The sequence below is a fragment of the Pseudophryne corroboree genome, chromosome 8 (genome assembly GCF_028390025.1).
Source record: "Pseudophryne corroboree isolate aPseCor3 chromosome 8, aPseCor3.hap2, whole genome shotgun sequence".
Lineage (NCBI taxonomy): Eukaryota > Metazoa > Chordata > Amphibia > Anura > Myobatrachidae > Pseudophryne > Pseudophryne corroboree.
Genome location: NC_086451.1, coordinates 44,080,005 through 44,096,677, shown reverse-complemented (window position 1 = coordinate 44,096,677; position 16,673 = coordinate 44,080,005). Strand labels below are relative to the sequence as shown.

Here is a 16,673-nt window from a genome sequence, read left to right as displayed (position 1 = left end):
CGGTACAGTATACTAGTGTAACTATAAGTTCTGTTTGTTCTGCACTACACTGAATGTCACAAGGCGGTAATTAAAATGCATACAAGCTTGCCAGTTTATTTGTATTCTACGAAATAAGCCCCACAAAATGACGGAACGGCATAACAGTAATGACAGCGCCAGTGGCTGTGTGCGGCCGAACGGAGCCACACTTGAATCCTCCACACTTGAATTGCTCCGTCGGGTGCCATCTAGTGGCCGCCGGCGCACACAAAACACTTGAATTCCCCCCATAGAGGTGAGGAGCAGCGTTAGCCTTTTATTATATACTGTAGGATGAAATAATTGCACACTGAAACCAGCATAAATAAGATATGTATATACGGTCACTATTGTAAGGCAGGGAAAGTATGGTCAGATTGGAGTGTTCCACGGAGAAAGTGTGCCAGCCTTGAAGGACTGCAGCAAGGATGTAGGAGGACACACCTGTAGGGACATCTTTGTAATTGTGTTCCAGCTTCTTTGCTTGATGTTTTCATTGTGTTTCCAGAGGTTAAAGAAATACTTGGAGAACAGTCAGAAGTGCACAAAGGCCCGCAATGAGTATCTCATTAACCTGAACACCGTGAACTCCAACCTCAATAACTACTACATCCACGACATCAGTGACCTCATCGATGTAAGAGGATCCTCCTCTTCTTATTCAACGCCCTGATTATTGTGCCTCAGTAATGTGCGATTTCCCTGTTCCCAACAGTGCTGCGACCTCGGCTTCCACCTGTCTGTGGGGAAGACGCTGCGCGTGTACTTGCAGGCTGAGGAGCGGATCCAGGCCTCCAGGCACCAAGGCCTTCAGGCCATTGAGGGGGCTGTGGATAACTTAGATGCCCTGGCAGACAAGAACAAGATAATGGAGATGCGCAGTGATGCCTTCTGCCCCCCAGCACGGTTTGATTTCCAGCCCCATGAGGGAGATGAGGTGGGGATCTTGGCTGTTTTGCTGTAATTATGTGATGAACATTTTCTGTTGTTATTACCGATATAGAATGCACCACAGGACCAGGTAGTGGGGGAACAGAAACCTGTATATATCCAGAATATATAATGTAGATATGAACGGGGCAGCTCTTCTGAGCGGTCCCTTGTGAAGAGAGGACTGCCGGGTTTATGAACCGGGAGTCCTATTGCGCATGAACAGCAGTCAGCCAGCGCATGCATAAGCCACAGGGGGATGGAAAAGGATCCTTGAGATCCCTCTCCAGGGGTTTCTGCAGAAAGAAGCCCATAGTTCTCCAGGTGGCGTTGCTTATCAGTCACCATCTCCAGAAACAGTTGCTTTCTGAAGCTTGATGCCGGCAGCCCACAGTGGTTGTCTCTCTGATATCCGCTGCAGACTACTTTAATACTTACTGGTCTGCGGCAAACCTATGAAAAGGGCATTTGGCCACCATTTTTTGTGCTTACACATCAAAACCAAGTGAAGAGAGCCCTACAGTACCTGTGACCGTTTATATTGTAGTGGTAAAAGGGTACAGCTGAGATAAGTGTAACTTCTCGTGGGTGAGCTGCGAGTGTATACCAGTGTGGGAGGTTGGTAGGATCTAGTAAAGAGTTGGGCTGTCAGAGAGCATTGAAAGATTTGAAAGCTGGGGGAGAGTCTGAGCAGAATTCAGCTTTTTCTCCTGCTGGTAAAGGCTCATCTCTATCTATGGCCGCCAGCCCCAAGTAGTACAATGATTACTCCCTCGCTACTTACATCTTAGCTGTATTTTGTTTTGAGAATGGTGGTGCTTTTTGTTACCTGTACTCTATTTTTGTTATTTATTTTCTGTAATGCTAAGTTTTGTCTCCCTGTACTGTCCTTTGTACGGCGCTGCAAAACACTTGTGGCGCCTTGTAAATAAAATGTAATAATAATAATATTGTGCAGCAGTACGGGAAAAGTCTTGTAGGTGGTAATTGGGGAGTGATCATTAGAGACGATGGAAGATGCTGATCTAGAGGGCTTGTGGGATAGTATTCAGAGACGAGCATTTAAACGTATTAAGGGGTGAGGTTGTTGAGGGCCTTTTTTAAGTGAGGTGGGCCATTTCAGTCATTTGGATTCTGGAGGATATAGAGAGCCACAGTGGGTATTTGAACAGTGGTGTTGCCATTTGGGATGGAGTGAAGCGGCGACATATTCATCATGGGATTGGCAGATAGGAAAAGGAGAGAGATGATGAGAGAGTGGAGGAGCTTAGATTGCATCGTGGGTAAGAAAAGGATGTATACTAGCAGCATTTTGATGACGAGGCTGTTGGATTGGATGGGAAGAGTAAAGCAGCAGGCAGTCAGGGAAGACACCAAACCCGGAGGATTGGGAGACTGAGGAGATGATGTTATAGTTGATGGTAAGCATTTGGTGGTGGCAGCTCTGGGAGGAGAGCCGCCATGTTATGGGGATGTTCAGCTTTGGTTAGCATTTGGATATCAGATCGTGAAGAAGGTGAGAATGGGGTGGGGAGAAGTACAATTGGATGTCGTCAATGTAGAGGGGATACTGGAAGCCAGATGAGCAAAGTAGTTCATTGTGTCCTTTATAAAATCTTACATCGCATCACGTCTCTCTCTTCAGGTATCTGAAGTTCGGTCTGAGCCGCTGTTCCACCAAGAACTAATTACTCGCTTCCAGCACATTCAGTCCAGACTGGAAAAGGAGCACCTGGAAACAGAAGAGGTGAGTTATGCCCCAGAGTTGTCACTTTCAAATAAGTACTTCTCTAGCAACACAGAGCATAGAAAGTTCCACACTCGGCAGGATTTTATCAAGCAATGGCTTATTTATTTCTAATGATATCAGTTTCCCATTTTTCACACCTACGCTACTTCCCCACAGTAATTATAGTGCGTTCAATAGTTTTGCTCTTGTGCAATGAATTATTATCGCTGACTTTTGCTTGCAACACTTGGTGATCGAATGACTCCTTCACCATGGAGCACGAGTGGAACCCTTATTATGCATGAGGAGTTTTGATTTGGCAAAAAGGAAACATTCATCAAACACAATGCATCCGGGTAGTGAGTATTTGTGTATTTGTGTCCTGCATTGTTTGAAGTGGGAGGCAAAACCAGTTACGTCTTTGGGCATGTGATAATGTCATAGAGCAGTGGTTCTCAAACTCTGTCCCCAGGACCCCACAAGGTTCACATTTCCCACGTCACCCAGCAGCTGCACTGTGAATCACCAACTGTCACATTTTAAAAATCTAAAGGTGACCTGCAAAACATGGACCATGTGAGGTCCTGAGGACCGAGTTTGAGTACCTGTGTCATAGAGCATTCCATGCAGCCCCCATCACTTACTGTAGCATGGTGAGTAGATAGCTCTTGGAATCTACAATCCTGGATTCTGCGGACAAAAAGTTGCCACAGATGGTGTAGTGGTTAGCATTACTGCCTCCCAGCACTGAGGTCATGGGTTCGATTCCCACCACAGACCTAACTGTGTAGAGTTTGTATATTCTTCCCCTTTGTGGGTGTCCTCCCAAGTGCTTCCGTTGTACTCACGTGTCCCCCCTCTCTTACCTTTGCAGGTGAACAAGACCCTCAAAGCGACTCTTCAGGCTCTACTGGATCTCATTGGCGCTGAAGACTTTGACTTGTCAGATGCGTTTCAGTCCAGCCAGTCTACGGAATCCTTGAAATCCACAGGATCAGACACCAGCAGTAAAACAAGCACAGCCAAGAGACGGGCCAACCAGCAAGACACAGAGACCTTCTATGTTTCAGTAAGCAGGGCACAGCTTGCAGATTACATGGCTTGTTATCATGAGGGCGGGACTAGGAATTTGGGGACACAGAGGGGTTTGTAATGAGATGAGTGTCAGAAAGAAGATGAGGACAGATGAGAAAAAAACAACAGAGAGATGTGGAGATCGTGGGGTAGAGTTGAAAATAAATCTGATGTAATTGCTACCACATTTTGTGTATGGAACTATGGGGGAGATGTATAAAGTCTTGAAAAATCGAGAAGTTGCCCATAGCAACTAATCGGTTTATGCCTATCATTTTATAGATTGGACTTGGTAAATGGTACCTTGAAGTGAATTTGTTGCTGAACGACTTCTCCGCTTGTCCACTTCTAAGCTCTTTAGAAGTCTTGATATATCTCTGATTAAATGCGCCCGTGTCCTTACTCTTAGGGGCATATTTACTAAAACTTCTAAAATTGAAAAGTGGTGATGTTGCCCTTGGCAACCAATCAGATTCTGTCTAGCATTTTCTAGAACGCAATAGAGCTATGATAGGGGTGGTATTCATGTGACCGCCGGTCAGCTGACCGACAGTCACATGACCTCCTCCACGAGCCCGACGGCTCACTTTCCCGATGGTCGGCATGCCGACCAACAGGGACTATTTCCACTCGTGGGTGTCCACGACACCCATAGAGTGGGAATAGAACCCGTGGCGACCGCAGGTCGCCACCGAGCCCGCAAGGGGCTTGCTGCACTTGCCCCTCCCCGCCGGGATCCCGGCGTCGGTATGCTGCCGGGATCCCGGCGTCGGTAAGCTGACCGGCGGTCAGGAGACCGCCGGTCAGCCATACTACACCCCTATGATAGACATTATCTGATTTGTTACCAAGGACAACATCACCACTCTTCAATTTTAGAAGCTTTAGTAAATGTTCCCCTTAGTGTCCAGCTGTCATCATTGTCAGTGCACACTTGTGCAAGCCCTATCACTGGTGCAGAAGATCTGCCTGAACACATGTATTTTTATGCATGTGTACACCCTCACTAAATGTAGCCATACCCTCCAGCTGTACCTTTTTGGCAGGTACAGGACTTTTTTTATGGTCTGTACCGGTTTTTGGCTCTCCAAACTTCCATTGAAAGTATAGGAAAAGGGGCGTGTTCATGCCCCCTTTACCCGTGGTCACTCCCCCTTTCCTAATTTGTACCGATTTTTATGTGTAAAATGTTGGAAGGTATGTGTAGCCTGTATGAGAACATACTTTTACAGCCCAGTTAAATCTTTCAGTTGCATGTGCTGATGCGACCAAAATGCATCGTCCCTACTAGCGTACACATGGTACCCGAGCAAGCACAGCCCCGGAGTGAATAAGAGACTGGGCCTAATTCAGACCTGATGGTAGCAGCAAATTTGTTAGCAGATGGGCAAAACCATGTGCACTGCAGGGGGGCAGAGAGAGTTAGATTTGGGTGGGTTATTTTGTTTCTGTGCAGGGTAAATACTGGCTGCTTTATTTTTACACTGCAATTTAGATTTCAGTTTTTACACACCCCACCCAAATCTATCTCTCTGCACATGTTATGTCTGCCCCCCCTGCAGTGCACATGGGTGGTCATTCCGAGTTGTTCGCTCTGTAATTTTTTTCGCATTGCAGCGATTTTCCGCTTATTGCGCATGCGCAATGTTCGCACAGCGACTGCGCCAAGTAAATTTGCTATGCAGTTAGGAATTTTACTCACGGCATTACAAGATTTTTTCTTCGTTCTGGTGATCGGAGTGTGATTGACAGGAAGTGGGTGTTTCTGGGCGGAAACTGGACGTTTTATGGGAGTGTGTGAAAAAACGCTACCGTTTCTGGGAAAAACGCGGGAGTGGCTGGAGAAACGGAGGAGTGTCTGGGCGAACGCTGGGTGTGTTTATGACATCAAACCAGGAACGACAAGCACTGAACTGATCGCACTGGAAGAGTAAGTCTCGAGCTACTCAAACTGCTAAGTAATTTCTATTCGCAATTTTGAGAACCTTTCGTTTGCAATTTTGATAAGCTAAGATTCACTCCCAGTAGGCGGCGGCTTAGCGTGTGCAATGCTGCTAAAAGCAGCTTGCGAGCGAACAACTCGGAATGAGGGCCATGGTTTTGCCCATCTGCTAACAAATTTGCTGCTGCGATCAGGTCTGAATTAGGCCCACTCTTCGTAAATGAACATACATCATCTCTGTTTTAGCCCCATTGTGTACAAATCGCACTTTGTTTGGCTGTAAGAGAAGCTACATACTGTACAGGCCAGAGGGTTATTTTGGTACTTGGTGCTTTACAGAATAATAATAATAATTTTATTTATATAGCGCTCTTTCTCCAACAGGACTCAAGGCGCTTTACAGACCTCAAAAAACAATTTACATAGGGCCTAATTCAGATTGGATCGCAAATCACGATCCAACCAGAAGTTCTGCTTTCGCCCAGCGGGACTGGTCCTGTGCATTCGCCCGCATCTACTGTGGGTGATCCGCAGTAGATGCAAACTCCTCTGCCTGTCAATCAAGCAAAGACGTGTGCAGGAGGGGGGGGGGGGGGGGTGACAATGCTCAGGAGAATGGGCCATTAGCATGACCCGGGGGAAGAGGGTATCTCCCACACGTGGTCCTTCTCTATCCCTGTTCTGCTACCTGCATAGTGTGGAGGTTTATTTGAATATTATGACTATGGAGGTAATTCCAAGTTGATCGCAGCAGGAAATTTTTTAGCAGTTGGGTAAAACCATGTGCACTGCAGGGGGGGGCAGATATAACATTTGCAGAGAGAGATAGATTTGGGTGGGTTATTTTGTTTCTGTGCAGGGTAAATACTGGCTGCTTTATTTTTACACTGCAATTTAGATTGCAGATTGAACTCACCACACCCAAATCTATCTCTCTCTGCACATGTTATATCTGCCCCCCCTGCAGTGCACATGGTTTTGCCCAATTGCTATCAAAAATCCTGCTGCGATCAACTTGGAATTACCCCGTATGTGAATGGATTATGCTACTGCTCGCGCTGAGTAAAACAAAAGTACTACTGTCTGTTACCTCCAGAAGCACCAAACACATGAAGATGAAATATATGTGAATGCAATTACTATTCCATTAGTGAACTCAAGTCATATTTCATCAATACAATATATTTAAACCTGTTTGGGCATGCCTGGTTCTTTAATACTCACCTCTTCCTAGACCCACGGTGGGAGCTGCAGTACTGCACACATCACTGGACCATTTTCCATGCAATCTGAGCATGCGCAGTAGAAAATTCACTAGGAAAATGTCCACTGCTCCATTTTCCTGGAGACCTGCACATTCTCTGTAGATTCTAGCACAGTACTAGAGTCTACTACTTATGCCACTGGCTAGAGAGGATGAGGCCTGGTCAGAGACTGCACACAGGCCCCTTCCTCACATAATTCGCCCACTGTTTGAGATCTCCTCGTTGACTTTGGGTTGTATTCAATAAGTGCCGAAATTTCCGACAGTCAAAAAATGTGCTTTTTTCGCCCATTTTTAGGGCGCACTACAAAAATGGGCGAAAAGTGCACATTTTTTGACTGTCGGATTTTTCAACCAGTCAATGCCCGTGCCGATTTTTCGACTGGTTGAAAAATCCGCCACTGGCGAAAACCACGTGGATCGGCGAATTTTGTTTTGATGAATTTGCAAGCGTTTTTGCCCCTTTTTGGGTCCGTTTTCACCCAAAACTCAACTAAAAAAAAAAGGTGAAAAGGTGTGGGCGAAAATGGATTAAAAAATGGGCAAAATCACCAGCTATTGAAAACACATGGTTGAATTAGTGCCGTTTTTTCGACCAGTTTTAAATTTTTTAAATTTTTCAATTCTGCGGACTGTTTTTTTTTTTCTATAGGTAATTTATGGTTGAGTTTGAGATAAGTTTTGGATCGTTGTCTTGCTGAACTGTCCAACCTATTTTCATCTTAAATTTCTTTACGTAGTATACAATAGCTTCTAGGATTTTTTGATATTTAGAGGAATTCCAGTACAATATTACTTGCGTACATTAATTGCTGTGGCTCTTTTTTAATTTTCCAAATCTCGTCTTGGCTCCAGCATTTTCCCTTTAATTTCCCAGTCTTATGGATGTTTCGGATAATTTTAAACAGGAGGCATTTTGATATTTCTATATCTAGATATAAAAATGTTTACTTTTTATTTTCAAGCCCTCAGCCGCCTTATTTTAATAATTTTTTAATCTGTTAAATTCAGCAAATAAATTCTAATTGTGCTATAAAATGTCTACCTTGCTTTTCGGGAGAGGTATAAAAGATGAATTGGATGCGGATTGTTATATAGTGGTTCTATAAGCAATCTAAACATAAAATCTGGGTTGTGATGACATAGCAGCGGGTGCTTGTTCTTTCTGCAAATTCCCTGCTTTGTTCTGGAGATTTTTGCCTAATCCGGGAGCCTTACAGACATTACGTATGTATTGGCACCTGTAATTTTCTTCAGTATACTTAGAGATTACGGGAAACATGCAATTTGACCAGGGGTGCTCAGACGTTTGCATACAACTGTAACTAAATCTGTGCACCTGTCCTTACACAACCATACTACACCCCTTACAGCAACTGCCGACTTTGCTCAGGTTGGTAATGGCCTTGAATCAGTCTGGGTGTACAGGGACAAAGCTTCTGTGTCTGATTTATGTGTCCAAAACCTGTGCACACTGCAAATTAATGATGGGTCAGAGCAATAATAACATCTTGTGCTTCCTCATGCGATTTGTATATCAGCTGTATTGTGGAAATGATCTGCTAGGGGGTGTGTTTTCATACATGGGGGAAATGTTTCTTAAATGGAAGTTACTTTTATCCAAGCTACTGCCCCAATAACTTGGTGCATTCAGACATTGACATTCATATTGTCAATACTGACGTAATGTTGACATATGATGCTGGAGGTGAGATTAGGCTACAGTGAGGCTGCGTGCATGGTTAGGCTGCAGTTAAGGTTAGGCTGCAGTTACAGTTAGGGTTAGGCTGCTATTAGGGTTCGGCTGCAGTTAGGGTTAATAGCTGCAATTAGGATTAGGCTGCAATTAGGGTTAGGCTGTAGTTAGGATTAGGCTGCAATTAGGGTTAGGCTGTAGTTAGGATAAAGCTGCAGTTAGGGTTAGGCTGCAGTTATGGTTAGGCTGCAGTTATGGTTAGGCTGCAGTTATGGTTAGGCTGCAGTTAGGGTTAGGCTGCAGTTAGGGTTAGGCTGCAGTTATGGTTAGGCTGCAGTTAGGATTAGGCTGCAGTTAGGGTTAGGCTGCAGTTAGCTGCAGTTAGGGTTAGGATTAAGTTTAAAATCCCATTGTCCGTTTTCTGTCAATATGCACATGTCGACATTCTCTCAGTTTGTACTTTGTCAGTATCGTCATTCTGAATGTCGACATCGTATACCACGCCCGAAAAATAAGGGTGAGGTGATGATTACCTTTATTCTTTAACTGTGTACATTTCAATTTTTGGAGTAGACTGTAGCTGTTTGGGTTGGCGGAGAACTAAACAACTCCCCTGCAGTTGGGTAAATCATCTATGCATATGTTTATGTGACACTGGCTAGCTAAGAATCTCGTTACTGACCACTGTGTGCAATTGTGACTCTGTATATTCTTATTTAAATGCAGAAGCTACAGAAATATCTGGCAGGAAGAAGCACCATCTGCAAATTACAGTCAAAGCGTGACCGGCTCAAGGAAGCCATAGACAAAGGTAAGGGCGTTAAAGCCGAGCGTCTGGATCTCTAGGGAAGAGACACGGGGTGATTCCGACTTGATCGTAGCTGTTATAAATTTAGCACAGCTACGATCAGGAACACAGACATGTGGGGGGACGCCCAGCACAGGGCTAGCCCGCCCCACATGTCAGTCCCTGCCCCGTCGCTGAAGTACAAAAGCATTGCACAGTGGCGATGCTTTTGTACTTCAGGAGTAGCTCCCGGCCAGCGCAGCTTTTGTGCGCTGGCCGGGAGCTACTCGTCGCTGCCCGGCTCGCAGCGGCTGTGTGTGATGTCACGCAGCCACTACGGCATGCCCCCCGCACGGTCCAGCCACGCCTGCGTTGGCTGGACCGCGCTCACAAAACGGCGGCCAAATGCCCCCTCTTGCCCAGCGACCGCCTCGGCCTGTCAATCAGGCAGAGGCGATCACTTGGCAACAACAGCCATCGGCTGTCAGCCATGCGCCGGCGCAGTTCTGACCGGATCGCTGCGCTGCAAAGAACTGCAGCGAGCGATCAGGTCAGAATGACCCCCACAGTGAGAGCAGTACATCACAACTCAGTGGTCTATTGGCTTGATTCACTGTGCAAATAAATCCCCACTGCGACCGCTGCTCAAGGCCATCGCGGCACATACGCATTGTGACATACGTTCAACATCGACATTGCGCTCATATGTGAATCGGGCCCTAGGCGCTTCCAGCACTGTAACTGGACATTTTAGTGATCCAGGTGAAAAAGGCCTTCCCATCTTTGTGGAAACACTAGCAAGCTATTGGTCCGTGGCCCGGGCCTGATTCAGTGGTGGACGTAATGTTGATGTCAGACGCAGTGAAACAGTTTTTTTGCCACTGCACATGCATCACATCCGCACTGCGTGCTATTGATTACAATGGCGGAAGCCGTGAGGATTTATTTGCTAAGTGAGTGACAGGTAGTGACCGTTTGGGGGAGGTAATCTGGGGGGGTGACTAGAAAAATGCAATCATCTGATCCGGGTCACACTAAAAGTATAGATAGAGGTGGATCCCCGGCGCTTGGAGATGATGTCATCACCAGACACTATCAGAACTGGCAGACTGCACACGGGTGCAGTCTGAAAGGGGTCTACCCGCCAATATGCCGGGTCCAGCCTGTGATATTGAACGGGGCATTACCCGGCTCTGACATGGGTTGGACCAGTGTTCGAAAACTAGGGTCGGATGCGGCATTTTGGTGGAAAAGGGGTATAATAAGTAGCTTTACACAGATCAACAAAATCTGAGGTAAATTTTAATTCCTGTAATAGTTTACAGTAGCGGGTCTGTATTATTCCTTATAATACCCACTTTCCTAATAAATACTGACTGGTACTGTATCTGAGCTTACTGTATGCAGATATTATGTATAGCAGTTTATACGTATGTGGTGCATTATATATGTATCTGACGTTTCCCATTTTCCTCTACAGCTGCTGAGTTGCACAGTAATGTCTCTGGGTATGTATACAATGGGAAACTTGCCTGCGGCGTGCAGAGAAGGGGGGGGGGGGGGGGTAGTGATGTGGCCCCATTAAGTTTGAAAACGGAAATCACACACCACAGAACTCGTGCGGGATGCCGACCACATTCAGACATTTTTTTTAAAGGGCAATCACTCTGTGTTTATCCTATTTGTATCATGTTGTCATATGCAAGTTTGAATGGACACGTCTTGGTGTGTGTATAATTAGTTTTATTGAGTGATGTTTGCTAATGTCTGTCTGTGCTTTTTTTTTCTGCTTTTTTGATTGGCAGCTGCATGATACATATATAAAGGGAAAAATCTTTCGGAGAATCCTATTGTCCAGGCAGGTTCATTTGTGTGGCCCTTATATACAATAGCTGTGAGTTACACTTGTGTCTAGTGCACAGACCTAAAGACATCTGTTGTGGCAACCAAGGATAGCAAAAATCAGGGGACTCTGTCAGATGACTGCTTTCCCATAATCCTTCACTGCCTGACCTCACAGGCTGCAGCTGTCACTTGTGTAGAGTCGGTCTGCCTTACGTTGTCACCTGTGGAATGAGGAACGGAGGACAATATGTTGTTGACTTTCTAAGCGAGCTACTGCTGCCAAAATGCTTACCTTGGACCTGATTCTGAAGTGGAGACAGAAGCTGCACAGCAGGGTCTATTAGCGTCTGCCTGTCTGAGCCTTCATGCAAATGCGGCTACAAACTCCTCCCCCCTGTGTGCATCCGTGCAGCCAACATTGCTAGGACTGAGACTCCCACTGTCAGCATCTGTACAAGCAGTAACACCGATTGGTGCTTCCTTAGACGCCAACATCGATTACACCATTGGAACTTGTAGTAGCACTATGGATAGTGCATTTTTAGCATCCTATGTCTGCAGCTGTGCGTCTGCGTACCCAATCACTTTCACTGATATGCTGCCACAACACTGCCACTGAATGGATCATTTTAGCGTGCGCTACTTGCCACCTCCCTGCCACCGCCCGTCAACTTTTGAACAACTGATTCAGTGAGTCGCAATCACACAGCGTAAATATGAGTGCACACACGCAGGTTCAAAAAAAATCAACGTCTGCATTGCGTATGACAATGTGCATCAGGCCCTTTACTTATGTCACTCACAAAAAGAGAACTTGAAGGAAGGAAGTGATTAAAACACAGCTCATGATGGGTTACCACGTTGTATACAGTTATTGCTGTTGATCTCTGCCAGGTTCTCTGCTGGAAATGATTACTTTGATTTTATCAAATGAAACGTCTGCTTACAGCCTTCAAAACGGTTGATCTCAGTACCAGAGTTCAATGTTTATTGATACAACAGCTTATTAATTACACACGGAGGCAAATACGGCACAAGCAGCTGATCTAGCAAATCTCATCGTAGTAAAGTGTAGCATACCCTGGGGCATTGTATAAATACCCGGGTATTTACAAGCAGTGGCGTAAATTCATCCCAGTTGCCCAGAGGCAAGATAAATATTAGTGCCCCCCCCATATATAGAGAAATATATGTACAATATGTATGTATGTAACTATATGATTTTTACGTGTTATTGTCAGAGAAGTAACTTCATATACTGTAGTTACAATTTTCATGCTTCCTATACAGGAGCAAATAGCTCTAGTGTTCACACTAGGCTGTTTTAGCAGGGCGCTGCGCCCTGCCCGATTTTTTAAGGGCAAAACCTGCCCTGCCCTTTCTGCGGCGCCCTGCTAAAACAAACGCCCGTTTCCTGCCCTACCAGCGTGTACAGATGCCGTGCGCATGCGCGCGGCATCCATTCACGCTGAGAGAGCTTGGGGGAAGCCCAGCACCTCCGTAGGTGCTGGGCACGCCTCCAACAGTGACGCTGCCGGCTGCCCACGCCCCCTTCTTTCACGTCTGTGGGCTGAACCGCCCACTTTTATTATGCGTAGTGACCCGCCTCCTATTTTGCGTGGCCACCCCCCCTTTTTGGCGCATGCGCGCACACGCTTGTGCCCCTCTCAGTCCGGCGCCCTGCCCTGATTCTAGAGTGTACACTATAGCTCCATTAGTAAGGTGCCTGCTTCCAGTGTAATAGGTCGTGGGCTCTAATCCTGGGTCTGACACTTTTTAAAAAAGAGGGTGTGACTTGTAAGGTGCAGGGACTAGTGGGGGAGGGGAGTTGGCCACAGAAGAGATAGCGGTGGCTGTCAATTGACCTAACTGAATGGTGTCGCTGAACACGGAACGGGAGGAGAGGTGTCCCCCTATAGAGCAAGAGCCCGGCAGGCAGCCGACTCCATTGCCCCCCACAGTTACACCTCTGTATACAAGGACTCCTTAATTACACAAAGAATTAACAATTAACACAAAAAATGACAAAAGGCATTTTAATCAGCATTTTAACCTTTGCATTAGTAATCCTGTATCTCTTATGTTCTGCTTTATTGTACTAATCTGTTCCATACAGAAGTCAGTTTGCGGGGGAGATGTTTCAACCAATCAGCTCCTAACTGTGTAATTTTTAAACTTTGGGGCATATGTAATAAGCCTTGGAAAGAGATAAAGTACCAACCAACCAGCTCCTGTCATTTTTCAAACACACCCTGTCACATGGCAGTTAGGAGCTGATTGGTTGTTATTTTATCTCCACCCACTTTATCTCTCTCCAAGGCTTAATACATATTAGACCCCTAATCCTCTCTCCACTTTATCTCTCTCCAATGGTTTAGACATCTGCAATAAAGTGACCCATAGCAACCACATATTCAACACAGCTTTTGAAATGACAGAAGCCGATTGGGCAGCTACTTCACTTTATCTCTCTCCAAGGCTCGATACATCTCACTCTGTATTGTATGTTACATAAAAGCAGATGTTCCGGCCACTTTTTTTAAATAACTCTTTCATTGTCTTCTCTTATACAATCAGTATTCCATACTAATACATCTTTTAACGATATTATAAAACATGACTTCGTATATGACATGAAGGTTTATACTTATTTCCCCATTGATGTGTAAAATAAGAATCCTTAGGGGGACATTTACTAAGCAGTGATTAAAGTGGAGAAGTGAGCCAGTGGAGAAGCTGCCCATTGCAACCAATCAGCTGCTCTGTATACTTTTATAGTATGCAAATTATAAATGTTATGTCAATGCTGATTGGTTGTCATGGGCAACTTCTCCACTGGCTCACTTCTCCACTTTTATCACTGCTTAGTAAATGTCCCCCTATATCACAATTCCATGCTTTCCCCTCCCTTTGATAAAGGCCATGTTATTGGTTAAGTTTTATGTTTTAGTTTAGTTATATACCGTATTATATTATACCATACTATAACGTGGAGCGAGGCGTGTGGGTGAATTGTGTGTCACACGGTTGCTTTCAGGCCGCAGTCCAGCACCAGTAAGTCTCAGAGGTTGAAAAGGCAGCGACCGTCGTCCCAGTATAACCAGAAACTGTTTAACGGGAATTTGGAGGAATTTGTGCAGGTACCGGCTGTGTCTGCTGCCGCTTCCTCTGCTTTCTGATCAGGCTTGTGTTATATCTGGGGGGTCACTTCAGCATCTCTCTTCTCCCTAGAAGCTGCGGCCTCACAGATCTCTCTCTCTCTCTCTCTCTCTCTCTGTCAGTGCGGATCTCTACTACTCTTACAGCCTGGGCTTCTCTGCTTGCACAAATGGCATCCTGGATAATATGAATCGCTCACTTGCAACTCAAAAAACCCTTCTGCTATTTGCTTGTGTCCCTGTCTTGTGTCTTCGTTTTCGTTTTATTTTATGTTTTTTTTAATGCATTTTCTTTTATGTTTTTTTTATACGTTTTCTGTTAATTTTGTGTTTTATTTTGATACATTTTTTTTTTTCATTTATCTCCTCGCTTTCCACTTTGCTCATGCTTTTTCCTATGCTCTACCTACCTAAAGTATCTTGTCTCGTTTCAGCCTTACAGTCAGTTACTGTTATCTATCTTCCTCATCTATTTCATCTATCTCATCTCTTCTTCCTCTTTTTATCTCTGTTTGTTTCTAACTTCCCTTTTCATGTCCTGTAATAGGCAATGGAAACACTCTGCAGTAAATGGTCCTATGTCACAACCTCTCCCTACTTTTACTACACATCTGCCCGTCGGCTTAGTACATTCAAATAGTCATGCACAGTAAGATTTGCATGGCCTTTCTATGGTGGCTCTCTAGACAACAGGCGCCAAAATCTTTAAAGGGCCAAATTCAGCCCTTGGGGGCAGAGAGGTCATTTTTCTCAGTTTCAGTATGTTTTGTCAACAGTCGCAATATCAACAATCATTATATAGACAACATTATATCGGCATACAAAAAATCGGTAGTTACAATGTCGGCTTGCAATATATCCACACTGACAAAATGTCGACAGGTACATAAAGGCTTTTAACTGTTTGTTGACATTTTGCAGGTGTCGACAATATGACATTCAACATTATAGTTTGACGAATCAGTATCTCGCTGTCTGCTGTCACAATTTAGGACTTAATTTAGGGCTCATTTAAAATATATGCAGCGATTTATATTGTACTTGATGTTTGCTTTCTAGTGTACTATAGTTTTGTGTTACATTCTTTATGCCACTTATCCTGTTGTATATAATGTTTTTGAAGCATACTATTACTCTTTATATTGTACACAGTGATCATTTGCATAACATGTAGTTATATGCTGATTGGACATCTATTTTGCACATATTTCTTGATCTTAATAAATTTCACACATACTGCCTTTATTATTATATGTTACACCAGGCGGATAAGAGTATCTTGTTAGAAGTCAAAAGAATACACACACACTTGTATATAGGGGTGGACTGGCTCACCGGAATACAGGGGAAATCCCTGGCGGGCCAACCTCCTCTTCTAATGTCAGGTGCACTCAATTATAATTTGTTACTCTGGGGTTTATTTATCCAGCCTGTAACATGGAAGTTAGGAACTGATTGGCTGGTGCGTTATCACCTTCCACTTTATCATTTCACCAGGCTTAATAAATCTGCCCCTCTGTTACTATGTCAGTTACCTGGTAGAGCAGAAACATGGATAAACACTCCATGCACTGTCGTATCTATGGTGTCTGCAGGCTATATCCTCTCTAATGGTTGGCCAAGCATCTCTGGTGGCTGGCCACACCCCTTAAGCATGTGTCCCTATCACTGCTTTCCCTTGGTGGGCCCTTTATGCCCCAATCCGGCACTGCGTATGTAATATTTAATTGCCCTCACTTACTACATTCAAAGTCAATATTCCCATTGCCTATTATGTAATTGGTAAGTGTTCTGTTTTTAACTCTCTCCTTTGCCTTCATTCGTTTATTTTCTGCATTTGAAAGGTACATTTGTAAGAAGTCTGATTGCTGCTTTTCTCTTCAGCCTTCACGGGTCTCACGTGGGAGCTCTTTGGTCTATGCACAATTCTGCGTTAATTATTAAGGGTACAAATCACCTTCTAGTGTCTCACACCCTCTCCCCTCTGCACCTTCCTGCAGTGTCACAGGCTCTGATCTGCTATACTGTCTGCACTTGCCTGTTACCCTGTTATACATCCATCTTCTCTTTGTCTTTTTGTTTTTTCCTCTACGCTGCTTGCAGGAGACGGCGGTACCTTTCCCGTGCCCAGGTACTGTTCAGTGACTCTTCCGCTTCCTATCTATCATTGCTTTCTTTGCTACTGTTGTGTTATGAATTTTATTTCAATATTCCTGTGTCTAATTAG

General features: G+C 44.7%; 1 protein-coding gene and 1 long non-coding RNA gene across 4 annotated transcripts in view; one reads left to right on the top strand and one right to left on the bottom strand.

Moving 5' to 3' along the window:
• ARHGAP4 (Rho GTPase activating protein 4) overlaps window positions 1–16,673 on the top strand; it is a 229,147-nt gene that overhangs the window by 169,688 nt on the left and 42,786 nt on the right. For 2 of the 3 annotated variants that reach the window (XM_063936299.1, XM_063936301.1), the window contains 7 exons: window positions 530–658; window positions 737–958; window positions 2,597–2,698; window positions 3,555–3,749; window positions 9,383–9,467; window positions 10,924–10,951; window positions 14,326–14,428. In XM_063936299.1, the coding sequence (XP_063792369.1) occupies window positions 530–658; window positions 737–958; window positions 2,597–2,698; window positions 3,555–3,749; window positions 9,383–9,467; window positions 10,924–10,951; window positions 14,326–14,428 (864 nt within the window). Of the gene's footprint in view, window positions 1–529; window positions 659–736; window positions 959–2,596; window positions 2,699–3,554; window positions 3,750–9,382; window positions 9,468–10,923; window positions 10,952–14,325; window positions 14,429–16,549; window positions 16,578–16,673 lie in introns of all 3 variants that reach the window. The other variant, XM_063936300.1, reaches the window with a different exon arrangement.
• Window positions 275–11,722, bottom strand: LOC134948369 (uncharacterized). The gene is made up of 4 exons (XR_010182946.1): window positions 11,581–11,722; window positions 11,368–11,509; window positions 3,547–3,801; window positions 275–2,683 (listed from the first exon to the last, which is right to left on the bottom strand). It is a non-coding gene; the product is annotated as an uncharacterized LOC134948369 (long non-coding RNA).